General features: G+C 47.5%; 15 protein-coding genes across 15 annotated transcripts; 8 read left to right on the top strand and 7 right to left on the bottom strand.

Annotated features, from left to right (window-relative positions):
* Positions 1-20: 20 nt before the first annotated feature.
* On the top strand, positions 21-1,861 carry SERLADRAFT_462080 (uncharacterized protein; the record flags this gene model as incomplete). The annotated part of the gene is made up of 6 exons (XM_007315914.1): positions 21-354; positions 414-617; positions 675-968; positions 1,025-1,432; positions 1,485-1,623; positions 1,678-1,861. The coding sequence occupies 6 exons, from the start codon at positions 62-64 to the stop codon at positions 1,801-1,803; spliced, it is 1,464 nt and encodes a 487-aa protein (XP_007315976.1).
* A 37-nt stretch (positions 1,862-1,898) lies between these two features.
* Positions 1,899-2,592, bottom strand: SERLADRAFT_435651 (uncharacterized protein; the record flags this gene model as incomplete). The annotated part of the gene is made up of 3 exons (XM_007315913.1): positions 1,899-1,968; positions 2,023-2,329; positions 2,394-2,592. The coding sequence occupies 3 exons, from the start codon at positions 2,590-2,592 to the stop codon at positions 1,899-1,901; spliced, it is 576 nt and encodes a 191-aa protein (XP_007315975.1).
* A 716-nt stretch (positions 2,593-3,308) lies between these two features.
* On the top strand, positions 3,309-4,207 carry SERLADRAFT_462077 (uncharacterized protein; the record flags this gene model as incomplete). The annotated part of the gene is made up of 2 exons (XM_007315912.1): positions 3,309-3,562; positions 3,621-4,207. Coding segments are annotated over 2 exons (642 nt in total), but the record flags the coding sequence as incomplete, so codon positions are not given.
* Positions 4,208-5,055: 848 nt separating this feature from the next.
* On the bottom strand, positions 5,056-7,684 carry SERLADRAFT_462076 (uncharacterized protein; the record flags this gene model as incomplete). Its single annotated transcript, XM_007315911.1, has 11 exons — positions 5,056-5,879; positions 5,932-6,045; positions 6,106-6,228; positions 6,291-6,486; positions 6,539-6,801; positions 6,853-6,908; positions 6,968-6,988; positions 7,041-7,123; positions 7,184-7,202; positions 7,259-7,289; positions 7,339-7,684. 11 exons carry the CDS (start codon positions 7,524-7,526, stop codon positions 5,318-5,320), a joined length of 1,656 nt encoding a protein of 551 aa, XP_007315973.1.
* Positions 7,685-8,060: 376 nt separating this feature from the next.
* Positions 8,061-10,251, top strand: SERLADRAFT_462073 (uncharacterized protein; the record flags this gene model as incomplete). Its single annotated transcript, XM_007315910.1, has 11 exons — positions 8,061-8,243; positions 8,312-8,392; positions 8,445-8,495; positions 8,554-8,687; positions 8,743-8,787; positions 8,844-8,941; positions 8,995-9,208; positions 9,267-9,434; positions 9,488-9,560; positions 9,618-9,700; positions 9,761-10,251. 11 exons carry the CDS (start codon positions 8,061-8,063, stop codon positions 10,116-10,118), a joined length of 1,488 nt encoding a protein of 495 aa, XP_007315972.1.
* A 57-nt stretch (positions 10,252-10,308) lies between these two features.
* SERLADRAFT_447099 (uncharacterized protein) lies at positions 10,309-11,663 on the top strand (the record flags this gene model as incomplete). The annotated part of the gene is made up of 9 exons (XM_007315909.1): positions 10,309-10,433; positions 10,487-10,730; positions 10,784-10,887; positions 10,939-11,015; positions 11,081-11,111; positions 11,171-11,238; positions 11,288-11,338; positions 11,396-11,459; positions 11,520-11,663. The coding sequence occupies 9 exons, from the start codon at positions 10,309-10,311 to the stop codon at positions 11,581-11,583; spliced, it is 828 nt and encodes a 275-aa protein (XP_007315971.1).
* An 80-nt stretch (positions 11,664-11,743) lies between these two features.
* On the top strand, positions 11,744-12,612 carry SERLADRAFT_462071 (uncharacterized protein; the record flags this gene model as incomplete). The annotated part of the gene is made up of 5 exons (XM_007315908.1): positions 11,744-11,783; positions 11,920-11,970; positions 12,026-12,130; positions 12,184-12,334; positions 12,396-12,612. The coding sequence occupies 4 exons, from the start codon at positions 11,933-11,935 to the stop codon at positions 12,474-12,476; spliced, it is 375 nt and encodes a 124-aa protein (XP_007315970.1).
* Positions 12,613-12,661: 49 nt separating this feature from the next.
* On the bottom strand, positions 12,662-13,033 carry SERLADRAFT_435646 (uncharacterized protein; the record flags this gene model as incomplete). The annotated part of the gene is made up of 2 exons (XM_007315907.1): positions 12,662-12,721; positions 12,791-13,033. 2 exons carry the CDS (start codon positions 13,031-13,033, stop codon positions 12,662-12,664), a joined length of 303 nt encoding a protein of 100 aa, XP_007315969.1.
* Positions 13,034-13,384: 351 nt separating this feature from the next.
* SERLADRAFT_447097 (uncharacterized protein) lies at positions 13,385-16,187 on the top strand (the record flags this gene model as incomplete). Its single annotated transcript, XM_007315906.1, has 6 exons — positions 13,385-13,429; positions 13,457-13,643; positions 13,716-14,326; positions 14,385-15,260; positions 15,311-15,444; positions 15,499-16,187. 6 exons carry the CDS (start codon positions 13,385-13,387, stop codon positions 15,776-15,778), a joined length of 2,133 nt encoding a protein of 710 aa, XP_007315968.1.
* A 323-nt stretch (positions 16,188-16,510) lies between these two features.
* Positions 16,511-16,905, bottom strand: SERLADRAFT_383561 (uncharacterized protein; the record flags this gene model as incomplete). Its single annotated transcript, XM_007315905.1, has 1 exon — positions 16,511-16,905. A coding segment is annotated over one exon (257 nt), but the record flags the coding sequence as incomplete, so codon positions are not given.
* Positions 16,906-17,219: 314 nt separating this feature from the next.
* Positions 17,220-18,508, bottom strand: SERLADRAFT_346820 (uncharacterized protein; the record flags this gene model as incomplete). Its single annotated transcript, XM_007315904.1, is given in 5 exon segments — positions 17,220-17,382; positions 17,444-17,684; positions 17,704-17,848; positions 17,899-18,169; positions 18,306-18,508. The coding sequence occupies 5 exon segments, from the start codon at positions 18,506-18,508 to the stop codon at positions 17,220-17,222; spliced, it is 1,023 nt and encodes a 340-aa protein (XP_007315966.1).
* A 550-nt stretch (positions 18,509-19,058) lies between these two features.
* Positions 19,059-21,119, top strand: SERLADRAFT_447095 (uncharacterized protein; the record flags this gene model as incomplete). The annotated part of the gene is made up of 8 exons (XM_007315903.1): positions 19,059-19,409; positions 19,463-19,548; positions 19,598-19,675; positions 19,736-19,857; positions 19,907-20,018; positions 20,069-20,413; positions 20,464-20,906; positions 20,964-21,119. The coding sequence occupies 8 exons, from the start codon at positions 19,177-19,179 to the stop codon at positions 21,048-21,050; spliced, it is 1,506 nt and encodes a 501-aa protein (XP_007315965.1).
* On the bottom strand, positions 21,084-22,007 carry SERLADRAFT_462056 (uncharacterized protein; the record flags this gene model as incomplete). The annotated part of the gene is made up of 5 exons (XM_007315902.1): positions 21,084-21,333; positions 21,388-21,412; positions 21,478-21,575; positions 21,633-21,669; positions 21,721-22,007. The coding sequence occupies 5 exons, from the start codon at positions 21,886-21,888 to the stop codon at positions 21,290-21,292; spliced, it is 372 nt and encodes a 123-aa protein (XP_007315964.1).
* Positions 22,008-22,257: 250 nt separating this feature from the next.
* SERLADRAFT_435641 (uncharacterized protein) lies at positions 22,258-23,859 on the bottom strand (the record flags this gene model as incomplete). The annotated part of the gene is made up of 3 exons (XM_007315901.1): positions 22,258-23,385; positions 23,444-23,647; positions 23,713-23,859. The coding sequence occupies 3 exons, from the start codon at positions 23,857-23,859 to the stop codon at positions 22,258-22,260; spliced, it is 1,479 nt and encodes a 492-aa protein (XP_007315963.1).
* Positions 23,860-25,225: 1,366 nt separating this feature from the next.
* On the top strand, positions 25,226-26,156 carry SERLADRAFT_383548 (uncharacterized protein; the record flags this gene model as incomplete). Its single annotated transcript, XM_007315900.1, is given in 7 exon segments — positions 25,226-25,348; positions 25,413-25,511; positions 25,559-25,612; positions 25,661-25,851; positions 25,912-25,978; positions 26,069-26,106; positions 26,120-26,156. 4 exon segments carry the CDS (start codon positions 25,235-25,237, stop codon positions 25,682-25,684), a joined length of 291 nt encoding a protein of 96 aa, XP_007315962.1.
* Between the last annotated feature and the right edge of the window lie 967 nt (positions 26,157-27,123).

The following is a 27,123-nucleotide window of genomic DNA, read 5'->3' as shown; positions in this document are numbered from 1 at the left end:
CGCGCAGTGGCAAATAACACGTCGCCTGAATCTTAGCTTGTAGCAGTCCAGCACAACCACCATGTTACAACGCTGGCACATTCTCTCCTTCCTCCTTGCAGCCTTGTCTGCCCCTTCGTTTTCTTTAGCAGATTCGTCTTTTGAAAATACCGCCATTGTGCGCACTGTTGACCTCGGAGGTTCGCTCGTACACGTCACAACAACTTATGCTGTGAAAGCACTCGAGCCTGGCCAAACGGTTTATCACATTGCTCTTGATGAGAATGAGAGACACAAAACGAGCTGGATCGAGGCGAAAGTAAAGGGACAACAGGGCGCACTCCGAATGGAAGAACTCGCTCAGGACGAGGATAGGTGTGTTGGGACGTCGCAGTAGCGTGCTTCTGGCACTCATTCACATTTATATTATACAGCAAATCTCATTTGTTTGCTGTCACTCTCCCAAAGAAACTTGGTGTCAATGGGACCATCAATCTTGTGCTCGACACAGTCCAGACTCATGCAACATATCCGTGGCCGCAGAGTGCTGCTCAAAAGGACCCCCAAAGCCTAAAGTATGAGAGCGACTTGTTCATTGTTAGCCCTTACCACACGGCAGTGCAACGGACAAAAATCAAGTATGTTTTATGAAAACTCGTTTTGTTATATCATATGTTCTTATGCGCCCTTTGCAGGCCATCTTCTCCCACCGTCTTGTCGTACACCACCCCCGAGAACGTGGACCAATTCACTTTGGAAAGTCCAGTGACAAAATCAGGAACCACGATCACCTACGGACCGTTCCACAACATACCCTCATCATCCAACGCCGAGTTCATTGGAGAACACCAGCAGGTTGTCGTCGTTCACTACAATTTCGACTATCCTGTCCTGGAGATCAAGAAACTTCAACGTTCCGCTGAGATTAGTCACTGGGGATCAAACCTCAACATCGAGGACAAAATTCACCTTTACAATGCAGGTCCAACGTAAGCTATGATATAGTCTTCGTCGATCGCTTACTTATTCCATTCTCGTTACTCAGCTTGAAAGGCCATTTCTCAAGGCTGGAGCACCAGAGTCAAAACTTCTACCGCACGCTTGGTCCTCACATCCTAGCGAGTTTGACCTTGTACCTTCCTGCTGGAATTCGCAACACCTATTTCTATGACATCATCGGAAATGTGTCCACCTCCCACTTGCGGACAGCACCTTCTGTTGGAAAAAATGCTAGGGGTAACCAGTTCAGTGTCCTTGAAATGCGACCGCGATACCCTATTATGGGTGGCTGGAATTATACTTACACGCTCGGATGGGATGCTCCTTTGGAAGACTCGGTGGGCTGGGATGCAGCGAACGAGAAGTACATTGTTGGAGTTCCCGTTATGACCGTTATTCCGGGGACAGTAGTCACCGAGGCAGAAGTCAAGATCGTTCTACCAGAGGCTGCTACGTAAGGATTATTTCCTTCAAGGCATCTATAACAGGACTAATATTTTGTTCAGCGACATTGAATTTATCTCTCCCTTCCCTGCACTTTCTAGTAGCATTTCGACGCATATCACATATCTCGACACCACTGGCAGGCCTGCCGTTTCATTAGAGTATAAAGACCTCACGGACAAACATAATGGGATTATCTACGTGAGTTAACTCGTCATTGGTGTCAACTAGCATTACTGAAGCAGCGGAATGCAGGTCGCGTACAAAGTACCCCTCTCCGCTCATTTGAAGAAGCCCTTGGCAGTAGCTACCGCTTTCCTAGGTGTCTTCGTATTCGCTCTCACTGCGAGGCGTGTCGACTTGAGACTTCATAAAAGATGATGTAACAATAGATACATAGGCTAAGCAATCACACAAAACTTTTCCTTCTTCCATACAATACATTGAGTGATTAGATATTGTTACAATTGAATTCTTCAACGCCCGTTACCCTTGCGAACAAAACTGTGAATCGTGATTGTCTCGCACCCTCGAGGAGTTGGAGAACTGAAAAAAAGGAATATCAGCCAACAATGACCATCCATCCACGGAAAAAATTACCTGTCCAAAAACATGAAAACACCGCGGGCACCTGACTTGTCAAGACAAGACAAGTATGCCCCTTTGTTACTTTTGTCGCCTTGATCGTAATACAGCATAGTCCCTCTCCACCTCCATAATCCACCAGCTAATCCTTCGCGTTTCTTGCCAACACTGAGTTGCAAGGGAGCGTCTGCTGTGAGTGTCGAGTTAATGACGTTGACTGGGAATATGTAGCTCTCGTTTTGATACTGCCAAAGTTGATGGTGGTTGATAAAGAATAGTGGTGGCATTGGATCTTGCTTGATTATCGCATGGCCAGTTGATCCTGATCCAAGTTTCGTTGGGAAAAGCCCTGGTGGAAAACACTAGCGAACGCTGATATCACTCACCTTTGGGAGCATCGATTGACAGATAATTCGGTTTATGTGTCTGTTGGGTTCTGCGAACGGAGCCCATAGCCTCGAGATAGCTCGTACCGGATACAAGCGATCCCAGAGATTCTCGATTGTTTATGTTCTCCCAAACGGGTATAGATAGTACAGACACCACGAGAGAGAGGAGGAAGATGAGACCTTCGATCTTGAGCATGACTGGGCGCAACTTGGGGACAACGGCGCCTACGATAGTGATTGTATTCAGCATTCATAAGGAACGTGATTTTATCCGTGTTTTGGGAACCACCTTTGGCGAGAGACGACGTGGCATGCGGTACTATGCATGGTCTGCAAGACACATGCTCAAGGGGGGATCAGTGATCCGAGAACAACCTCATCCCATTGACCGCCAAGGTTATAATACCACGGGATCATTGACATATGGGAGCACGACGAAAGCATGCTCGAATCGCATCACGGCTTTGATTGACACAATCAGCCTGGCTGCTGGCTGCAAGCAAACGCGGGAGCGTGTTTCTTGATTTCTGCAGTCGAGACCTCTGCGGAATGGGGAAACTGAGGCAAGAATCTCGGTAAACGCATTGCTTAGTCAGTTCCAGTCATATCACTTTTCGGAACGTGGCTGGTTCCAAAGGTGCATTTCTCTGCAGCGTTCGTCAATTTGTGTTTTTTCCTTTCTTTCTTTTATGCTTCGTATTGCAGGGAAAAGCATTGTGGATGATGCCCAATACTGCTTCAAACATCTGAACCCACCCTGTCTGCGCTCACAAATCTTGCATCGCTGCATAAGTACCGACACTTCTAACAACACATATTCTATACCCCCAAAGATCCGCCGTCAACCCGACAGTCGTTCATCCTCGCCCAGACGGAATCCACACCCAGGAGAAGACACGTCTCGTAAACCATGGACCACGTCCTCAAAGTCGAAAAAGGCTTATGGCACTGCCAAAGATGAAGAGCAGCGCAAGAAAAGGCTCTTGACACCTTACAAGCTGGCACTCCAACTAAAGGATCTTTGTGCTGAAGGTGACTTTAAGGGGGCCGTTACACGGCTGAAGAATGTGCCCCTGGACGCACAGAATGTTCCCGTCTGGAATACGTTGATGTCGGAATGCGTGCAGGCCCAGCGACATCAGCTCGCGTACGAGTTGTACATAGATGTAAGGTTTCTCACCCGTCAGTCTTTTCGTATCACGCTCATGTGGAATATGACTGTAGATGAAGCGTCGAGGCTTCAGTCCAACCACCGCAACTTACACAACTCTTTTCATGGGTCTTTCGCGAATCACTAACTGGTCTGCCCATCCCAAGCAACTCACTCACGCCCACACTCTCTACGAGAACTTTCTCAAACATCTAGAAGCTGTTAAATTCCATGAACCAGATAATATGAGAGAGCTGAACACAACCCCCATCACGCTTTACATGAAAGTCCTGGGTCTGGCCGGAGATTATCAGAAGATATTCGACGTGTACTTCGCAATGGATCAAGAGGGACCTCTCACTCCCAACAAATACGTTTTCACTACCATGTTCCAGTCAATCCTCGAGCGGCAAGTACGCGACAAAGCAGACGAGGAAATCTCGGTTCATAACCGCGCTGCGTCAGACGCTAAACACGTTTGGATGCAGATGGAGAAAGTCATGCAGAAAAATCCAAAATTTGAGCTCGATCCATTCCTCATCGGCTCTGCGCTCAAAGCTTTAGCGCGAGGACGTCCGAATGATCAGAGCTTTGCATTAGAAATCATCCGCGACCACCTAGGGTTGACCAAACCCGGAGAATCCGCTCCTCAGGGTTTCTCCAAGCACCTCACCAATTACACGCTAGACGCTGCTCTCCAGATTTGCAATGCCATGCAGAAACATAGATTATGCATCCATTTCGTGAAGCAAGTCATCGCCAAGAACCCGATGGAGAAATCGTATACACGAGAACTGGTGGACAGCACACATATTCTGTGGATGCTTAAATCGTATGCAGGGCTTGCGTCCCTGGGTTCTCTCAACGAGTCAAGTCAGGTTCTGGAAGCTCTCGAGTGGGCACTAGAAAACCAGGCTATATACGATCTACCCAAACTCAGGCCTTCTCCATTCGCCTACCATATCGCGATGATGACGTGTTGGCGTAGCGGGGACTGGGCCGCCGCATTGCGAACTTTGGAACTCATGACTGGCATCATGTCTGAGGAATTCCAGGTGAGCGGTGGAAGAGAGGCTCCCAAGGTTCAAGAAAGGTCTAGCAGTCGCAGCATGTATGCGGATGTTCAGACCATGTCCTACCTCCTTCGTACTGCCCTCTCCACGAACGATTACGGGAATATGCGACAGGCATTGTGGTTAGTGGAGTATGTGGGTGTAACCGAGCTCCTCGTCGTGGGGAAAGCGCCGTACTACAAGTCAAAGTTCGCGGTAGCTCTATTGGATATTCTCAATCATCTTCAAAAGTCCGGAGACGAGGAAGATTCACAGCTTCAGCGCTGGATATCATGGAGGAGCCAAGCACGAGAAGTTGCACGAGCGGCTAAGAGCAGTCCAATACCTGAACAAGAAGGGCAGATTTTGGGGAGTGATCGGGCAGTAGCCGCTACTGATAACTTTATTGCCTTCGAGATGGCGTCTAGAAATAGCAAGGCTCGCAAATGATGCAACATTCCATGGCGCGCACTTGAGGGGCGCTAATGAGAGGTATATTGCACGACAAGACAAATGTAGTCCTGCCAGCTGGAAAGTATGTTATATACAGAGGAAGGAAAGTAACTCGACGATGTGCAATGCATGCCACAAAGTGTTACGAATATTACTACTAAACTCGAGTCCGAATGTCCAATGCTGCGCCAAAGGCCCCACAGCATATACATGAAGCAAATGGGATCAATGAGATGAGTACAGTAGGAAATTTACCATTTTCCGCATTACGCAACAGATCTGGGTCTCAAATTGTCACCTTTGAAAGCAGGTGAAGGTGGAACGAAAAGCGTGTCCTCCGTAAGTGCCATCGAGACCGGTTGGTACGTATGCGAAGGCTCTTGGGGTGCGTCTGAAAACCTGTTCGTGGGATTCATTGGCATAGGGCTCAACCTTCCGGGCTGCTTTCTCGCTCTGCTAGTCTTCCCTCGTCTCCTGCACAGGAGGACCATTCCAAGGATAGCCAGCACAATAAGTACAAGAGCGTTGAGAGCCATTACACCCAGCATGGCGGGGAGGTACTTTGATAATTTGTCGACCGTATCCGCAACATCTGACATGCTCACGGATGTAGAACTTGAGGAACTGCCAGAGTCCGATGCGTTGTAAGTGATGTTGGTGTTGGGTGTGCCTCCGCGAGCAGCGTGAAATTCGACAGACGCCTGATCAGGGTCGACGAGTGATAGCATCTGGACGTAAGGGTTGCCCGTTTGACCTGAAGAATCGAAGTCGCCAAAGTCGTACAAGGCATAAACTGAGCGGAGGAAGTTGTCACCAAGGAGCCAATCGCTAGAATACGCAATCAACGGGTGAGGGGCTTATATACAACAGAGGAACGTACAATTGACCAGCACCGACTGAAACGCTCTGAGGGACAAAAGAGCCCACACAAGTCGAAGGATCAGAGAGACTGGCGGGAGAGACGTCGAGGGGATGGATAGGGTAGATTTGGTTGCTATCATGGTTTGTTGATATGTGAGTAAGGTTAAGGCGCTAGTGTGACATATGCACTCACTTAAATTGGAGTGCCATGTCAATTTCAGCGTCACAAGGGACGACCCACTGGCCTAGACCAGAATTATACTGCGCCCCGGAAATATTTCCGTAGATTGCTTGACACACTTCAGTGGGAGCGTAACTTTAGATTATCAGATTATCAGATAACTCGGTATGTTTTAGTTTGATGTATGAACAACGCACGTGTAAGATGTGCCACTATCCAACAGGACGACGGCTTGATTAGAAGGAGCGCCCTTCACGCCTGTTGAGACCGAGTATGTCTGTGTTCCGACGATGAAAGAATCCAACAGAACATTCCAACGTGACGGTGAAGTGACAGGCCAAGTTGATAACTTGTTGGCACTGGTGACGTTGGCGTACTGTGCTTCAGTCTCGCCTATAATCCAAAATGAGCAATGTATCTAGTGTAAGATGCGAAGGTTTTTCACCGATTGAGAATACGCCAGGAATATTATCTGCAGAATCAACTGAACTTTGAAGTGAAAACGCGATATAATTGGGCTCTTGTGGGTTGTCCTGGAAGAGATTGTGGAGCAAGCTTCTGCCTGTTGATGCACCCGTGGAGTTGACAAGTGCGTCTACAGTTGAGAGAGAATCGAAACCCAGGCCAAGAATACCGACTGCATTATAAGAGAGAGCAGGATTTTGAGCTGATGAGACATCAAGAAATGCTTGATTTGGGACAGATATCCTGCTCTCAAGCGTTAGAGTTAGTCATGAAAAGTCGACAACAGGACTTTACCCTGCAAACTCGACTGGGGCATAAGCAACGTTGCCGTATGCCCAACCTATTCCGTACTTTTCGGGAAAACATTGAGCCAAATGACAAGACCTTAGCGTAAGGAAAGTATACACACAGTTACATTATATGTTTGTGACTGTTGGAATCTTAATGAACAGGAGCAGATGAAGTGGTAGAAAAATACGAACGGTATCATTGGCGTTGGGTAGAGGCGTGGATGGACCTTGGATCCACAGGTCGGACGAGCCGGTATCAAGTTGAACGGGGTAAGCTAAAAAGAAAATGTTGGTCGCTGTCCTGCAATGACGACCTCGAATGCCTGGGAACTCACCAATGCCCCCAAGAGTAACCTAAGTAATGGTTGATTAGTACTTTTCCCAGCCTTCGAAGATGGCAGGATACTCACGTTTGCGATGTAAATCAAGTCATGGACATCACTGCCAGAGAATGGTAAACGACGTTCGACGGGAAGAGATAAGCACTGACCTTAAAGAAAGAGTAGAGTTTGTGCTTGACGACGCAGCTGCGAGAGTGGCAGGTCGAGAGACTGGTGCGCTCCCACTTCTTCGTTGCAAAGATGAGCGCTTGGCTTGCTGAACGGGAAATTTAAGAGCATTTGAAGCGACGGTGCTGATCAGCAAAGACAGCACTAGTTCGAAAGGGTGAAGTTTCATAGTACAAAGACGGCAGGTGAAACAATAAAATGCCGTGCAGTGGATACTAAAAGGAGTGACTTGTGTGTGGAAGGAAAGAAAGAAAGAGTGATAAGGCCGGCAAGGTATAGGTCGGCGCTGAGCAGCAGGCCTTGGTGCTGGCTGGTCGTCCTTCGTATGATGGGTATTTTTCGAACGTGTGAACTTCATTTACGAGTAATATTATATTACATGCGCAGCAAGGTGCCAAGCAGTGGACTCCAACCTCATTTATCATTTATCACTGGCACTGACACGCCTTATGATCCTGATAATCCTGAAATTACAGCCTCCAGCATTAGTGTCTATACATACACAAGGAGCTATTGTGCAAAACCGCATTAATATTACGCTGTCACGTACCGGAATGGCTACTGTAATATTCTTCCCTCACGTGTCGATCACGTTTTCCCCGCACTTTATGCCCGTTACGTCTATGGTCCGCTCCTTAAAAGTACAACCCGAACTTGCTCTTTCCTCTTCTTTCCCACTAACGACCTCGTCGACCACCGCAACATGGCTCCTCCTGCTGCCCGTAGCACCATTCTTCGTCTCATGAATGCTTCCCAGCATTCTGCCTGTCCATGTCACGGCTGCAGATCTGCTGCTCATGCTCATGCTCATACCCATGGTGCAGTAAATCAACTCAGAAGATTTGCAACTCCCGTGGACTTGGTGGAGAAAGAATATGCCTTCGAGGTAAACACACATACTAGACCCTATTGGTATCACGTAGCTGAGCTGAGAGTTCTCTGCCGTCATAATAGGTTGCAGCATCCAATCTGAGATTTGGAGATGGTGTTACCAGAGAAGTTGGTATGGACCTTAAGAATATGAAAGCTCGAAAGGTGAGATAGTCATTCGTACATCGTATTATCTGCTCTCACCACATCCTTCTAGGTCGGAGTCTTCACAGACCCTATCGTGGCCAAATTGAAGCCAATGAAAACCGTGAGATCACAATTCAACATCCGTTCAACGGAGAGAGGACTTAAATATGCTGTCAAAGGCCCTAGAGTCTTTACAGTCACAAGAAGACCTTCCCTTCGAAGTATATGATCAAGTGGTTGCCGAGCCAACTGAAGACAGTTGGAGGAATGCAATTGCATGGGCAAGACAGCATGATTTCAGTCATTTCTTGGCGTATGTTCTTGCTCTTCAGTTATAGCACGTGTTAATGTTAATCCTCTGCATCTAGTGTCGGAGGTGGAAGTGTCATTGACACTGCAAAGGCAGCTAATCTGTACGTCCCCTGACCCGTTGATCGTCATGTACTGTAATTTTGAACTACTTTATCAGGTTTACCGTATACAAGGACGCGGACCTTATGGACTTCGTGAATGCACCTGTTGGAAAGGGTCTACCTATTTCCCAGACTCTCAGACCACTTATCGCAGGTATGCATCACTATTGTGGTCGAAATCATACACTGACCTCCATGATTTCCTAGTTCCAACTACGGCTGGTACAGGTTCTGAAACAACCGGAGCCGCCATTTTGGACATAACCTCACGTTCCTTTAAAACTGGCATCGCTAATCGAGCGTTGAAACCAGTCTTAGGTGTTGTTGATGTCCAGAATACAGAGAGCTGCCCTACAGCTGTTCATATCAGTGCTGGTTTGGATGTACTTTTCCATAGCATGGAAAGTTACACAGCAATTCCGTGAGTTGATCAGTTCCGCCTTTGCGTGTTCCTTGTTTAATGAATCGCTATTCGTCAGATACCTCGAACGTACACCACGCCCCGCGAATCCCATTCTACGACCTGCGTATCAAGGCAGCAATCCTGTTGCAGACATCTTCTCTACGTGGGCACTTCGCACCACCGTGAAGTACCTTCCTCGAATTGCGAAGAACAGCGATGATCACGAAGCCAGAAGTCAAATGCTGTACGTAGCCTTTTGTCATCGAAAGGGGCTCGGTCCTGATAACATTCAAACAGGTTGGCTGCTTCCTTCGCCGGCATCGGTTTCGGTAATGCCGGTGTGCATTTGTGTCATGGTATGAGTTACCCAGTAAGTCGATTTAATCCTAGGCCCAGTTAACTTCACGACTGAATGACTTGTGTATAGATATCTGGTTTGAACAAGAAGGGTCCAAAGTACAGACATCCTGGATACATGATTGACGCGCCTATCATTCCTCATGGTGTTAGGTGAGAACAGCCACAACAAACAGTCCCACCGATACTGACTATCCTCTTCTTCTCAACTAGTGTCGCTCTGACTGGCCCCGCAGTATTCCAGTTCACCGCCCCGTCCTCTCCTGACCGCCACCGAGAAGCTCTGGCAATATTCAACTCAACGACCGTCACAGATCCATCTATAACGAGCATTCCAGATTCGGAGATTGGTGCACATCTCTATGAATCAATCGCACGTTTCCTCGATGGCCTTGGTGTCCCTCGTGGGCTCAAAGCTGTGGGATACACCAGCAACGATGTGTCGATGCTTGTTGAGGGTACGATACCCCAGCGGCGCGTGCTCGATCTTGCGCCCAACATTGGTAACGTCGTGGGCGAAGACGGGCGAGAGCATTTGACGCGTATCATCGAGAATTCACTGGAGTATTAAGGAGTAGTCTTATATCTGAGTTATGGTCATCTTACATCCAGGGATCTTTCATGTGTAACTATTACAATACATATTCGGGTAGCTTTGCAATTCCTCATGAAATCACGCCAATCTGAACAAGTTAATAAGTATGCACAGATCTGGATGCGCTTGAGATCTCCTTTTTCTGGTCTTGCGGCTTCCGCCGAAAATGTCTGCTCCTCGCAGTGTCTTCCGCCCGTGCATTGATCTGCATGATGGACAAGTGAAACAGATCGTTGGAGGAACTCTGTCGGATAGTGACCCAAGCAATCTCAAAGTCAACTTTGTCGCCAGGTGAGTAGACGTCCTATGGATGACCGATAGATGTGACCTGAGGTTTGTGCTAGCCAATCGCCAGGGGATTTTGCGCGATTGTACAAGGAACATGATCTCAAAGGTGGACATGTCATCAAGCTGGGACCGAGGAACGATGCAGCTGCGAAGGAGGCACTAGCAGCTTGGCCAGGTCGGTACACCGGTGGGAGTGTCCCATGTTATGTTCATACTAAGCTGCGTACAGGAGGCCTTCAGATAGGTGGCGGAATAAACGATCAAAATGCTCAAGAATGGTTAGATGCGGGGGCTAGTAAGGTATTGATTTTCTCTGATTGCTGAAGCACTTTGTTAAGTCATTCAACTTGTAGGTCATAGTCACTTCGTATCTCTTTCCGGGAGCGAAATTTTCTCTCGAACGTCTGCAAATGTTGTGCTCTGCGATTGGAAAGGACAGACTCGTTGTGGATATAAGGTCGGTGTTTTATATTCGAGAGATTAAGGAGGGTATATTGACTGTTTTTAGTTGTCGTCGCAAGGGTGATAAATGGTTGGTAGCTATGAATAAATGGCAAGACATCACGGATATGGAAGTGTGCAAAGGTTCTGAATAGTTGATTCGCGTGTAACTCACGAGGAGTTGATTGCGTATTTATTTCTGTTCTTAGAATCTCTAGATCTGTTATCTGCATACTGCAGGTGAGCCCGACATCTTGACTGATGCTTACAAGGTCATTCTTACGACGTAATTATGACAGTGAATTTCTAGTTCATGCAGCTGACGTGGAAGGTCTATGTCAAGGGATTGATGAGGATCTTGTTCGGAGTAAGCGTCTGCTATGCTTGCTATGTTTAGCTCGCTCAATTTTGGGCAGAGCTAGGAGAATGGGTGAACATACCGACGACATATGCTGGCGGCGCCAAAGGTAACACGATGTATTGATATCACAGCCTGAATTAGTAGCTTATATTATTGTTCCAAGATATCTCTGACTTGGACCTCGTCGAAAAGCTTTCTGTCGGGCGTGTAGACTTGACGTACGGAAGGTATGTTCTTTTTCACTCGCTGCTTGATGTAGATCAATGAATTGGAACATTTCTTTACAGTTCGCTAGACATCTTTGGAGGTACTCTTGTAAAGTTTAGAGACCTTATTGGAAGAAATACTTGACTTGTATCGTTATATAATAAAGGATGTAAGATACGGTGTATATGTGGTCGCAATCCGGGCGATGATACGATAAGATAAGATAAGAAATTGGTGATGGTGAAGCGTGAGAACTGTGGCTCATAAACTACATAGTACCGTATTGCGTAAGCTAGAGGATACTGGCAGTGACCGCGAAGAATCCGTACGACACGCCCCTCAAGGTGAATATTTTGCTGCTCGATTATTTTGATTCTATGTAAACGATGGAATCCGTCTTGGAAACCATTTGTACCCCCTTTTTCCGCGTCTTTCTGGCTTTCATGTCGCAATGAAACTGATAGTTTTGTGAATCAATAGACACACAGTCAAAATGCCCGGAAAAGTCAAGGCCTACGAGCTCCAATCCAAGTACGTTTCATGATTAGATTCCCAGCTGAGCAGGTGTTGATAATGTGATTATCAGGTCGAAAAATGACTTGTCCAAGCAACTCGTTGATTTGAAGCACGAACTTTTGACTCTGCGGGTACAAAAGATTGCTGGTGGATCTGCCTCGAAGCTCACCAAGATGTATGTTTCTAAATTCCCAATACAGGCAATTCAGTTTCCTAACATTCGCGTAGCAATGTTGTCCGTAAATCAATCGCACGGGTTATGACCGTTATGAACCAAAAAGCTCGCCAAAATCTGCGAGAGTTCTACAAGGGCAAGAAGCACTTGCCTCTTGATCTCCGGCCGAAGAAGACTCGGGCTATCAGACGGCAGTTGACAAAGGTGGCGCATTCAAGCACGTAGTTGATGTTGCATAGGTCTCACTGATGGGTCTATTTTACAGCGCGAAGCATCGCTGAAGACTCTCAAACAGCGCAAGAAGGATATCCACTTCCCCATCCGAAAATACGCTGTGAAGGCATGAGGTCGCTAGTGTCGGTGTTGACCAGGGACGAGAGGGATTATTATGCTCGAGATTTTCTTTTTTTGTTACACTCATATTTTGTATGCCCATACGCCTTGATCAACCTGACATGCAAGTTTATGCCTTTACTATCCCCGGTTTCCATTCGCTGGTCATCAATACTGGTGGTCTCGGCCTGGCCTGATCTAAGCTCCATAATACTGTAACGCATTACCGCTATAGCCGTCAGCTGTTGCATCCGTTCCCTAACGAGTTGTGGCAAATTTCTGATGTGAGCCACCGGCACATGGACAACTGAGACCATGCGGTCGCACTCCGAACAGCGTCATACGCTTTCGAGCCTGGCTTGCTCTAAACGCTGGAGGGAATTTAGAGGGCTTTCCATTATTTACTCTCTTCGCCTTCCTTCCAGCTTTTTCTCGTATTTTTTGTCGTTTGCCAGGTCTCGCGTTCGACGTGTGGAACATTTCCGGGGAAAACGTTGGAAATCCACGGTGGTGAGGATTCTTGCATTTATTATGTCTCACGACGCTGTGAATAGATACTGAAGCGCTCATTGCCTGTTTGGCTGCCAGGAATACCACGTTCATCACATTTATCGAATCATAAGATCCAATATTGGTCTAGCAATCAGTACTACTGTGACGGTGCCAGGTAGAGATCAAATCAGTGCGCTTACGACATCACTTCTTTACGAATTATCATGGTTAGTCCAATTTCCGTGCATCTTCTTATCTATCTTTTGCAAAGTTATGAGCAAACGGGAGCAATGGCCTATTTGCCTTCCAAGTGTCTCTGCAATCGCCGAACACGTGTGGTTGAAGAAGCACTTTCGGCAGTAGCTGAGGTCACACAACTCCATAGTCTCGTGTTGGTTGCCTTCGTCTGCTTAGTTGGTTTAGACCGCCATGTCTCCCAGCTCCCGTCCTGGCTCTCGTCTCAGGAAACAAAGTGTTACTAGTACTGACCATGATTCTCAGCCGATTACATCACGTTCACCCCCCGCATCGCCTCGAGCCCCTCGCCCTAGAGAGCCTTACCCAGTTCCCAGCAATAATCCTGCAAGCCAGTACACATTGTTGGAGAAACTGGGTACAGGCAGTTTCGGTGTAGTCTACAAGGCTATGCACAATGAGACAAAGCAGATCGTTGCTATCAAACAAATCGGTGAGTAACCATGAGTTTTCGGAGGTCGGTGGATATTAGTGTCGGTGGCTCATTGCCTTCCAATTGTCTCAGATTTGGAAGATTCTGATGACGATATCTCCGAAATCCAGCAAGAAATAGCTAGCCTTGCTCAATGCGATTCCGAATACGTCACCCGGTACTACGGCTCATTCGTCGTCGCATACAAGCTATGGATTATTATGGAGTACCTCGCAGGAGGTTCATGCCTTGACCTCCTGAAACCTGGAGTGTTTTCAGAGGCACACATCGCTGTTATTTGTCGCGAACTTCTCCTGGGTCTCGACTACTTACATACTGAAGGCACCATCCACCGTGATATCAAAGCTGCCAATGTTCTTCTTTCTGCAAACGGAAAAGTGAAGCTAGCGGATTTCGGTGTAGCGGCCCAACTAACAAGTACACTGAGGCATACATTCGTTGGTACCCCTTTTTGGATGGCCCCTGAAGTTATTCGTCAGGCGGGGTACGATGCGAAAGCCGATATGTGGAGTTTGGGTATCACTGCGATTGAAATGGCTAATGGAGAGCCACCGTTAGCCGAATATCATCCTATGCGAGTGCTGTTTTTGATACCAAAGGCAAAGCCACCGGTTTTGGAAGGCGCGTTCTCTCCAGCATTCAAAGAATTTGTTTCGCTGTGTCTTACTAAGGATCCCGATGCTGTGAGTGAAGATATGTATGATGCTCTGATGTATATTTTTGATCGTTTATCAATTTCAGCGTCCTACGGCCAAGGAGCTTTTGCAGCACAAGTTTATCAAATCCGCAAAGAAAACGCCGTATCTTACTGAGCTCATTGAGCGTTATCAAGATCACTGTACACGTTCACCACAAAAGGGACAACAAATGTATCAACAAACGGTGAGGAATAGTGTGATGTGGGAGAATAATGGGACGATAAGGAGTGACTGGAATTTCGACACGATAAAAACGTCGTCAGTGATGGGCACGTTCCGCAGTGTGGCCAGAGACCTCATGCCAGAGATGGACGATGAAGAATATATGGATGACGCACCTTCGTTATACGCAGATGAAGAGGGGTCTATTGATACTGGCGTTGCTGTAGCCGGGAGTGATCCCCTCCCTGGTCCAGCCGGGATAGGGATGAATTTGCAAGCAGCGCACTCCACGATGATTATAAAATCACCTTTACCGGTCGCTGAGGAGCAGGATATACCCACGTTATTGGCAGAAGCTCGCCACTCGCCAGAGGGATCCTCAGAACATGAGGCGGAGGACGATCGTGCCGAAGATGGGATACCTCTAGGCGCACCGCCTGCCTACACTGGGTCTGTGCGGTCGACGAGACGCTCTTCGTACGCCGCCAGACACAATCTAAGTGGCACCGGGACAATCATGCGCGAGGCGGATCTCGGGACGGGGGTGGATACAATCCGCCCTGTAAAGAAGGTTGATACCGTTGGATCACTCAGGTTATCTGCTGACTATGTGGGGAGTGCTCGAAGTAGAGAGAGCAACTCATCGTTGCCCAGTTCGCCGTCGAAAGACAAGGGATCTCGCAAGTCAAGAACAAGTGAGTCGGAAAGAGCGGGGAGGTCCATCGTCGATGACGTTGTCCTTCCGATTTTACACAATGTGAGTTTCTCTATTGTAAGGATATGTGTGCCGTTCCTGACTATGAACAGGCTATACGGGATGATATGGACGCCAGAGAAATAGAGTCACTGAGCATGCTTACGCGTGGCTTTATTGACCTGAAAGAAGCCAATCCAACGTTGACGTATAATGTGATACTAGATATATTGTCAGGTATCAACGAGTAAGTCCTCTGCTTACTTCTCCACCATACGCTAAAAACTCATTACTCTTACAGAAATGCCGCCGTTCGTCAGCATGTTAATACGTCACGCGGATTGTTCCCTCATAAGCGCGTCATACGCAAGAGTGAGATGACAGCAAAGGGACTGATTGTCACGGAGGTTCAGGAGGAGATTTCAGGTCTTCCGCTCGACTCGAGTGCATCGGCTTCTGGGCATTCTAACAAGACTGAGGAGACAAACTTGCCCATGCGTAAATCGCCTATTGCCGAACTTCTATACATGCGGTGGCTGGAAGGGCTCAAGATCAAGTGGCCCAGTATCTTGTCATCATAGTGGGTGCGATTTTCTAGATTTCGCTGCCAGGACATCTACCCTCCCATGGAGCTGGTATTTATGTTACCACATTTCCTTCATCTTACCCAGATTCCTTCGCTATTTCTTGTGCTCCATTTATAATCGACTTGTTGTCGCTGCAATTTGTGCCAGGTGTCATATTTAATCGCTTCTCGTGTCTTTCTTTTGGACATATATGTGCCTGTCTTTCTCCGGTCACTGGGTATTCTATCACACCAACGATGTTTTTCTTTCACAAATTTTGTTTTAACTTACGCCCCCTCATGATCATCAAGACGACTTTGTTTCACTTGTAGTCATAGTTAGAAGTATATGTAAATACTTCTTAGTTCGATATGTGCCCACTGGGTACAAAGCCCTGTGTGTGGGTTTTTTAAGGAAAACATTGGGAAAACATATGAAAAGTACTTGAAAAGCCTTTCAAAACACATTTTCAGCGGCTGTTCCAGAGCCAATTTGAACATCGTTATTTGCACCGTACTGTAGTTGTTTACATTCTCTTGTGGTACAGTTAATAATTCTTACATGCAGACTGGCTGCAAACATGGAAAACATCGTGACATCCTAATATCCGCGTAATTCTTACACGCCTTGGAGCATTGCTCCCAAAGGCTTTCGATCCATCTGCTGCCACCCGTACACGGGCGATCAGAATAGGAAAGTCTTGCTATCAGCTGTGGGTGATGGAGCAAACCATTGCTTTCCAATGCTGCTGCTGTTGCTGCTGTTGCTGGGAATATCTGGCAGGGATCCAGGCATCGTAGAAGGTTCACGATCCTGCATGTCGACAACTCTTGCCTTGATGCTGGATCTAGGGGGAGGTACAGGGAGAGTGGTAGAGGTGGAGGCGGAGATGATCTCAGGAGCTCGAACTGCACTTGCACGTTCCTTAGCCTTCTGCAGGAATTCTGAAAGGGTGTCCTCGCGCGGCAAAGTACTATCGCGAGACACCCGTTTCTGGAGAACGTGAGGGGGCTGAGGGAGAGGTAGGGGTAGGGGTAGAGCAGAAGCTGTAGAGGCCGTAGAAGCCATAGAGGCCGTAGCAGAATATGCACCCGCTGTCGCCATGTTTCTCCTCATTCTCCTGATGTCCTCCGCTTGTTTATCCAACCTCGACCTCATGGTCTGATCTTCTGTGTTTATAACACTAAGCTGTTGGTTAAAGTTTTTCCAGTCTTGCCAATGAATTGGAGTGTCAAGCTTCCGGTCAGTGCCAGATGAAATACTGGGAAGGGCACGGGCACGGGCGCTGGACGGCTTCTTCTTCAGTTCCTTGCGCAGGGAAGCAATCTGTTGCAGGAGCAGAGAGGCGAAGTCGGGTTTCTCGTCATTGTCGCTGGTGAGAAGAACGAGAGTGGCAACGCTTTGAAAGATAGGGTGCATCAGACGTTGTGCACGTTGAGCTAGAAATAATGAAAACTTACAAAGCTTCTTTGAGATACGCATAACTGAACTGATCGGTGGATGCGGCTGCTTCCTCTACAAGGGTATCTGGGAACGATACCCTCTTGTTGGCTTTGAGTTTGTTTTGCCAAAATTTGGCGTAAAGGACACGCTCTTCGAGATCAGGGTCGTCGAATAAACTGTGAACGAAAAACCAGTCAAGTCCAAACTACCAGTGGGATAAAGAATATCTAAACTGACTACTTGCGGTCAAACCTGCTCGGCCTCGTGGAAAGCGCAGGATCGAGTCGGTCGAAGTGATTAGTAGATCCAATGACAAGCAGACCATCATTGCCCTCGAGTCCATCAATCTGATTAAGGAAGAAGGAGCGGTTACGATCATTGATGAGACTGTCAAGGTCTTCTAAAATTAGTACACAGGGTGCCGTCTGGCGAGCCTTCTCAAAAACGTCTTGCATGGCACCTTCTTCGCCTTTATAACCTGTTTGGGTATAAGTTACATTTATCTAAGGGCAAAGTAAACGACTTGCTTTGGAACGATTTGACGTAGAGAGGAGTGAGGCCTCGCTCTGCACACGTTTTGATGATAGCTTTGATACTGATAGTCTTGCCGTTCCCCGGAGGACCGTACATAATCAAGCCACGCTATTGAATGTATAAGCTATATCATCAAGGCTATTAAAAGGGGAATTCACCTTCCATGGGATCGAAAGTTCCTTATAAATCTCTTCGGCTTCAAAGAAGCTGTAGATATCCTTCTGTAGAGCCTTTTTGAACTCCTCTTTGAGAACAACATCGTCCCAGCTTGACTTCTGGACCTCGGACCATAAACTACTGTTTTTGGACCAAAATCCTTGGTTGAAAACCCAGACTTCATTATGCAGCTGATTTTGCCACAGTCCAGCCTGAAGTAACAATTCTTCCGCAGGCCCTTTTGGACCATCATGAAGCACAAAGTGTTGAGTCCTGACAGACATGCCAATGGCGAACTAAATGAGTTATTAGCATTTCCAAGCCTACGTATATAGTCGGCTCACGAACGTACCCTAACGATGTAAACGACGAATTTGTAGTCCTGATAAGCGGTTAGTATCAGAAATACGAGATAATAGTGAGAATATCAAATACCTTCCAAGTCAAATCAAATGCACCGAACACCACGGATTGAGAGAGTACGCCCTTGATGTCTCCCAGGCGACGGGCAAGAGGCATGAAGATTACATTCGTGATAGATTCAGGCGTAGGAAGTGCTTGTATTTGAGCAGCTGGGAAATCGAGAAGGGACAGTCTGTAGTCTTCAGACATGACCAACGAGTGCTTGGGGTAAAGTTTACGAAGTGCATGGGCGCTAAAACAGAATGGCATGAGGAAGCCACACAAAGTACGACTTTGAGAATGAACACTGACCCAAAGAGCTCAGGGGTGCTGTGTTTAGCTGAGGCTGCATGAATAAAAGATAAATGGGAATTAGCAGAGAGCCACCCGTAAGATCAGTCGCATACCTTGGTCAACCCATTCGTCATAGAAACCCTTCTGTTCCTTTCGTGCTTCTGCAGGTGCTTCTGGCTGGTCCCCGAACCATACGTTGACGAAATTGGTGTCATCTTCAGGAATAACAGGAGGCATGGTTGTGGTGTTGAGCAGGTATTGCGGTCGTGTGAGAAGAAAGAAATGAAGGTTGTATGCTGGACCGCAGTGCTTTGATATACTTATGGCCGCCGAGAGTGCGACAGTCACGGTACAATTGCGATAGGCGCTCCAAGGTAGACGCCCTAATTAGGAACTGCTATCCCTGCTTGCCTTATTTGGAAAGTCACGCAGACGCTGTCCCTTCTCACTGCGATCCCTCAAGCCCGTTTCTTTCACTTTTGCTTTACTACCATCTGCAGTCGACGAAACATATAACTGCCATTGAACATCATTCTAAGAAAGAGCACTTTACAACAGAACTTGTCTGAGCACAGGTCCATCAAATGGCAGCGACAGCAGCGGACATTCGTAGCGCCCTATCTCTCCCAACAAACTCGGCCGCTGGCCCCTCTCAGCCCCAACCTCGCAAATCAAACTCGACGAACAAGAAACCTGAGGGAATATCCAGGGAACTCTATGCTCTCATCGGCCCATCTGCACCATCCCTTGCTGCTCAGCTCGCGAAACCACGGCTGAAACAAAAGCCGAATCTTGGCGGTGGAGGAAAAGTAAAGTGGTAAGTGGTCATTCGTCCTCGGTTAAGCGTGCATCTTGATATCACTTTCATAGGGAATGGCGATCATTCAAAAATGGTGCTCGGAGCGATTCGTTGCAACTCGGTCATTGGGTAAAGGCTACAACTGACCCTTCAGCCGGTAAGTCACTATCCCCTTTGCTTCAGTAACTTCACTGAATCTGTCCCAGAATATCCTTTCGAAAAGTACAACGTAAAATCAACGATATATACTTATTCTCAAGACGAATACACCCGCTTTCTAGACGGTATGGAGGCGTTAGCATGTCATTTATGGTGCACTCACAAATTCTCTCCACGACTTAAAGACAAGGAATGGACAAAAGAAGAGACTGATTATCTATTCGAACTGGTTCGGGACTACGATATGCGATGGTATATCATCTATGACCGGTACGAGTATCCAGACGGGACGCCGCGCTCCATGGAAGTATGTATCCCTCCTTATGCAGCACTATATAGCCCTTACCATGCTTTAGGACTTGAAAGATCGATATTATAGTGTCTGTCGAAAGCTAATCAGGAACAGACCATGGGCAGGCGATGAAACCAGTAAAATCCAGCTAATCTCAAGCTTTCAATTCGATAAAGGTGAAATCTATTGTTTAATATCATACACAACTACCATATTCGAGAACTAGATCGAGAAACTACCCGCAAAAAATATGTCGCAAGTCTCGAGAATCGTACTCAGGACGAAATCGCCGAAGAAGAAGCTCTATTCATCGAACTCAAGCGCTTGGAGCAAAGTGAGCGCCGGTTTAAGAAAGAAAGAGAGGAGCTTTTGCGCACTTTGGCGGGTATAGACTCTGGGCTGCCAGATGTCATACCGGATGAAGATGGACCTGCAAGCTTGACACTGGAGGTCAAGAAGAAAAAGAAGGGTGCAGCTGCAGACCTCGAGACGCCAACGACGCCTTCAAATATCATATCGCTTGGACCACCTGTACCCAAAAGAGCGCAGTCTGTCAAATCGGCGGCACAGGGTACGTCTTGTATTGAATTGGTTTTTCTACCCTCTAAGACAATTTTTCAGATGCACACCATTGCATTGTTCGTACCGACCCACCGCCAGCCACCACACCAGCTACTAAGGCTGCTCACACCCCCGTCCACCTCCGCTCTTTCAAACTACCTGCGCCTAAAGCTGCAATTGCTCCAAAAGTTGCGCAGCTGCTTACCGAGCTTTCCATAACGCATACACGTCTTGTCATGCCCACACGCGACAACTGTGCACAGCTGGAGTCGCTCATCGAAGCTGCCAGTGCGCTCATCGACACCAAGAAAGTTGTGGATAAAACGGAGCAGGATATCAGAGTCCTGAAGGTACGGCTGGGAAGCAGGGCAAGCGAGGGAGCGGATACCGGTGTAGGAACACCAATGGACGCTGAAGGGGAAACTGAAGGTGGCGACGCTGAGGGAGAAGATGGGCGAGCTCAGAGTGTGGTCAGCACCAAAAGCGGAAGAGGGAGGAAACAGGTAAGTTGTTCGTGCACTTATTTCTATATCGAGTTTCTTAAACCAAATGTGCCTCAGTCTCGCCGTTCAGTGTCAATATCCTCTATCGATACCTCTGGCTCTGTTTCCGCGAGAGCAGGACCGAAGCGACAGAAACGTATTTGAATCCTGTATTTCTAATTTCCTTTGTAGCAATATAAATTACCTGGAAAATGAGATCATGATGCATATATCGAAAGCACGAAATCGTATTCTGGCATTAGTGTTTCGCAGAGTCATTATAACGGGCCATAATACATTTGAAAGCAGATGAGTAACATCCATGAGCGTCGACATAGAGTTGTGCTGTAGATGGTTCCAGAAAGATAGGTTGTTAGATTCCAAGCATGAAACATGTCCAATCTCTAAGACTCTGTGAATCTCAACACGAAGTTGACGATTATAGCGACTATCATCACGACGAATCAGATAATGATAACGGTCCAATTATGTGTGAACTTACTGAGTAGTGCAGTACAGAGAAGAGTCTGTGCCAAAAATAAATATCAACGACCGCACTCGTTGCTAACCAACCGACAAGATGTTTACTTACGGGTCCAACACGATCATCGTAAGGTCCTCTTCCGCCTCTGCGAATTGACGCCGCGCGCCAGTGATATGTGTACAGGGCATATAGCATAACGGCCATGGCTAGAATTAGTTCCCGTATCAACGATCTGCGACTGCCACGGACGGCAGATCACTCACCAACAAGAGAAAACATAGCAGCACTAATTTTTCCCACCTGCCCACAGACATGAATAGAAAACAAAGAGACACGAAAAAGGTTCCATACCCTATCTCCAAAGTTTAACAACCCCACAGCCAGTCCTCCGAGAACGACGGTGAAGTGCAGCCATGACAAAAATGTCCGCTCGTTAGCAAAAGAAACCTTGGGTTCTACTCTGACGGGCAGAGCAATGCGCTTCGACGCTGTGCGTTGCAAGAGAGGTTGCGTGGACATGATGGGGAAAAAAGAGCGGGCTGATATGATAAATGCTCTTTTTTCTGAAGGCCTTTGGAGAGAGGAAGTCAGTGAGCAAATGCTCGTGATCGTCAAGGTCTGAATAGGAGCCGAATTCCAATTGACTTCCTGACCAGACTCGACCCAAATAAAGTCACAAACGTGCGTGACGCCCGTGTGACCTCCGACGCCCTTCCGATTATGTCCCGGATGCCGTCCGAGTTCCGTCAGGCCAACTACTTCCGATCGCCGCGAATATCAGTACAATTTTCTATGTAGTACTATGCACATAACAATCCACCTGTATTGGACGTGATACAACTAAGTATGTAACATTTAGAGGTCTGTAATCCATTATCTTTATCATGATCAGCAATGAAGAACCAACATTGCATAAGAAAAATAAACGCTGTCTTCCCTCCATGCCTCCCCCTTTTTTCCATAGTGTTTATCCATCTCACGACACTCCTGGCTCCATTTGACTACAGAGCTATCGAAGTCGGCGCTGTAAAATGGCACTTCCCTCGCACCTTTCAGCCAACTGCGACCGATCACCTGTGTTCTCCCAAGTGCAAAGTCGATGTCGGCTTCCGTAAAGGGATAGACTCGCGCGTCGAATTCATTCTCGAATGGTTCTTGAGCAGTGCGAATGCTCCATTTGGCGCAATATCGCACAACGACTGGTAGAAGGTACACTCTGACATTGGGTTGAGCCCGAGCGCACGCGAGGACCAAGGCGTCCATCCCACCAAGCTCGGTCGTGCCCAGGCAATACTTCCTTTCTAGCAGTATCCCAAAAGGAACCTTCATCCCGGTCGTGATATCATGAACAGTGGTAAAAACCTCGGGCTGCGTCTTTGGCTCCGACACATCCGGGTTCCCTGTGCGAAAAATCTTCAACGCAAGTATAGCGAAGTAACCACACTCGATTGTAGTGACCGAGTGCGGTACATCAGGGTAGAACGCACACCAACTACCCAGGGTAGCGTTCAAGTCCTTGTCAACAACCCTCAGGTGGTGGCCACCAGTTGTATCGCCAAGGCCAAGCAGAAATGTACCAAGCAACTCATTCTGTGGCGTATCCCGATGCATCTTGAAGTGACCGCCGGGACCGTAAACGTGTATTTTGTAGGGTTTGGCGCACACTGGGTAATCAGCTGCGAAGCTTTCCTTCCAGCAGCTTTCAATCAACTGCAGCAACTTTGGCTCGAGGGAGAACTGGGTCGCCGATATTTCACGAGCTTCGCGAACTTCGGGGTCAAACTTAATCTCCTGATCTCGGACATCTCTGTAAGCAGAGACGGAGGCAGATTCATACCACCTTTGTAGCAGCCCTTGGAGGGGCACGCTAAACGTACTGTCCTGGTCACCTGTGTTTACAACGCCTTCATATTCGCAACCAGGGCAAGTAACAGCTAGTTTGAAGGAACAGTTCAGGTGTCCAGAGGAAAAGACGCGTGCGTGCTGACTACAGATCTCTTTCAGGATATTCAACTTCTACAAGCGTAATTAGCACGCAACAAGGCAATGGACCATGTTAATTGGCATAACATACCTTCATAATGACATCGTCTACAACCGTATCTTCTTTGTTACAATTAACCCTCAACCCGTAAGTTATTGAAACCATCATCTTTTCTTCGCGAGTCTTTGTCGGACAATAGCCAATGCACGGAAGCTTATGGTGAGCACGCTTAACAGCATTATTTATATCTATAGCAGATCGTGATGTCGAAATAGGTCTGGCAAGTACAACTTCCTATGAAGCGATACAATCAGAATGTTATAAGCGCGAGGAAACATGAATTCGATAGTAGACCTTACCTTGCGTGAAATCTTGAAACCCGTCGTATCTTGGCCTTGGTTCACTGCTCGCGAAGCGTCAGAAATAGTATCAGATATCACCTCATCGTAATCAGCGGACGAAGAGGTATGGCCACTGCATAATCCAGCTGATTTCATAGCGTCCATTGGTGAACGAATCTCAGCACCAATCTTGTCTAACCTGTCCCCGCATGCTCAACTTATATAGCGGAGAGGTCAAAGTCAAAACGTAACTGAACACATTGCACCGCTGGTTTTGGACAACAATAAAGTGAACATGACTCCAGTGAACGCCTTCTTTGGTTTGCGAATTTTAACAATGACTCGGATTTCCTGCCTGGAGGCATAATACATCGAAGACGAAGACTGTCAGGGTTCGTACCGTTTATATATGAACACGAGGATCGACTCAAACTGACTCGTGTGAGAAAAATTTGATTATTAATAATTTACCTGAATCATATATACCACACCCTGTCGGCCTCAAATATTTTTGGTAGAGAAGGAGAGAATCTAGGCCATCACCGTTCAACATTCAGGTTCAGAGAGTTTACCTGCCCATCATCCTCATTCTATCGGGATGCATGCCGCCCGGACCTGCGTTGATGTCGCCACCAGGCGGAGAACCTCCTGGACCAACTGGAGGAGCAAAGTTACCACCTGGAGGGAACGGTGGACCGCCCGGTAGACCACCGGGAGGGCCGCCATTGGGAGGGAAAGGTGGTGCACCTTTTCATTCATGAGCCTTATGTCACACTTAGACAAGGCGAAGACTTACCACCAGGGAAGCCGCCGGGAGGCCCCATGCCCGGTGGGGGCATTCCATTGGGAGGGAAAGGAGGAGCACCACCAGGGGGTCCCATCATACCAGGTGGAGGGAAGGGACCGGGAGGGAAAGGAGGTCTGGCTGCATAGAGTTAGTCAGTGTGTCTAAGAACGAACGTCGAATTCAAACTCACGTCCTCCAAAACCTGGTGGTGGTCCTCCGAAGCCCATGGGTGGTCCACCGAATTGAGGAGCAGGACCAGTCAAGTGCTGAGGACCGAACCCGAAACCACCTGGAGGTGGACCACCACTCGTTTCATACGCTGCAGTGATTTGGTCGATGATGTTTTGAGCCTTGTCGTGACCCAGCGCTAAATATCTCTATGTAAGGGATAATGCGATATGGTCAGACATTGCAATACTCACAAGCATAATAATCCCGAACGTTCGAGAGGTGATTACGACCACTGTTATGGGCCTTGCGCACTATTTGCATGGATCAAAACCCGTGAATCTTGCACAGAACAAGACCAACATACCTGAGGCAGAGTCGTGAGTTAGAAATACATCACAATAGTCACAATAATGTTTCTATATATTTTGTCAGTCATTAGCACCATGTAGTGCAAGTGTCGTACGCACAGGCATGAAGTCAGCTTGGGTTGGTGGTCGATGTCCAAAGACGCTGGTGGCGGAGCTTGGAATTTCATCGAAGGTAAACTAACCCCTAACCCTAAACACATTGCTTGAGACTGCAATGGATCCCTCATCTACTGGCATCCAAGAGCCCTTTGATTTAATCCGTCTGTCGCTGAGCGAACGTGTCTATGTAAAACTAAGGGGCGACCGTGAGGTAACGGGGATTCTCCATGTAAAGTCTCTTTTCACGACATTATTGACCGCTTGAACCTGACATAGGTGCACAACACTTGCAGGCTTATGATGGGCATATGAATCTGATTTTGAGCGATGTTGAAGAGACAATAATGATCGTTGACGTGGATGCTCCTCTCGAAGAGCGCAGGGCTGTCAAAGTAAGTGTATCATGTTTGACTGGAAAGTGTCACTTATATTGTATTAGATGGCGAAGCGAAAAATGGAAATGTTGTTTGTCAGAGGCGACGGAGTGATTCTGGTAAGTGATTCTGTTTACATGTTTGCTTATTTTGAATTCTTGGTACAGGTTTCCCCACCGTCGCGCACATGAGTAGGATGGTAGAGCAGCAAGGCTTGGGCAGCGAGCAGATTGATGCCATGTGCACTGATCCACATTGCCAATATATATTTTATGGCAGACAGCTCAGCCTATCACATATTGAAACTCTTGGGATTGCAGTTGTGTTTCGATGGTCCGGGGCGAGGTACACTCAAGTGGTTCGTTGAAATCGGACTTAAATTCGTGGCACCAGGCTTACAGATTACATTACGGGCCAGAAAAAATGTGGAGTATTGGTACAGGCCATATCAATAATTAACTTCATTGAAACATCATCGTCCAAAGGTGACTCTCATCTTTTTGGTCTTTGCTTAGTCTGCAATCACCAATCCTGAAGGATACTTTGATGTCAAATTGACACCATCATTCCCAAAGTGCGCTGCTGTAAACGGTATGCCGGTGATAGAAGACTTGAAGTCCAGCAAGCCTGGCATACCGTTGGAGCAGATAGCAGGTGGAAGTGCGTCTCCCGGTATATCATCGTCTGAATCTGGCACCACTGCACCTGCAGGCCATGTATCAGGATCCCTGAGCCACCCAGCATGAATAATTTTGATCTAGAAAAGACACCAGATCAACCTTTCAACTGTGAATTGGCGATAGATAAGAGGACGAACCACGAGAGTCATGGGTAGCCTTCGTTTCAAACGTCCACCAGCAACAAGTCCTTTCCAGACTTTTTCTAAACCCTCTTCCCATATCTCTTCACTGCTCACTGCACCAGGACGGCTCAGCAGCTGTTCGAGTTTCTTACGAGACGCTGAAAGGGGTGTTGGCCGTGGGACTGCAGATGGGGTTAACCATAGCGCTCTGCGGGCAGCGTAATGAGAAGGTCCTGGAGGTGGTAAATCGGTGGTAGACATGGCATATTGGTAAAGTGATACATGGGGAGTACCGTTTGGACATGTCATATTCGTATCGTGAGGAGATAAACGAGTGGCATTTGCATTGGACTTTGATATAGGTCGTGTGATATGGGAAATTGGAGTTGGGCGAGGTAGTGGTGGTAGTGGGAGACAACTATCGTGCTTATTGGCTACTTTGGAGGGTATCATGAACAAGAGATCTGAAAAAAAATACAGTGTGCTCCCGTTATGCGGGCATGCAGGAACGAGGACACAGTATCCATCGCAGTGGCTAAATAAGCGTTGGCTATCGCCGCTGAAAACCAATGATTTGGGTGATCTGTTCCCACGGGTCCAGCCATGCGATATCCGACAAGCGACTGAGAAAGGACAACAAGCCTTGTCCCCAGACCAGGTCCTTTACATTCGACAATCATCATAGGCCTGCTCGCTTCCGGCACCATCCTGCTCGTCGCGTTTCTCGTCGTCGCCAACGATGGTCTACCGCAATCCCTCGCCAGCACCGTCCACGACCTCTATATCAGACAACGAAGACGACGACGTCAACAAGTCAACCTTTTTTCC

The sequence above is a fragment of the Serpula lacrymans genome (genome assembly GCF_000218685.1).
Source record: "Serpula lacrymans var. lacrymans S7.9 unplaced genomic scaffold SERLAscaffold_4, whole genome shotgun sequence".
NCBI classification, from domain to species: domain Eukaryota; kingdom Fungi; phylum Basidiomycota; class Agaricomycetes; order Boletales; family Serpulaceae; genus Serpula; species Serpula lacrymans.
This window is presented reverse-complemented; position numbering and strand designations above follow the sequence as displayed.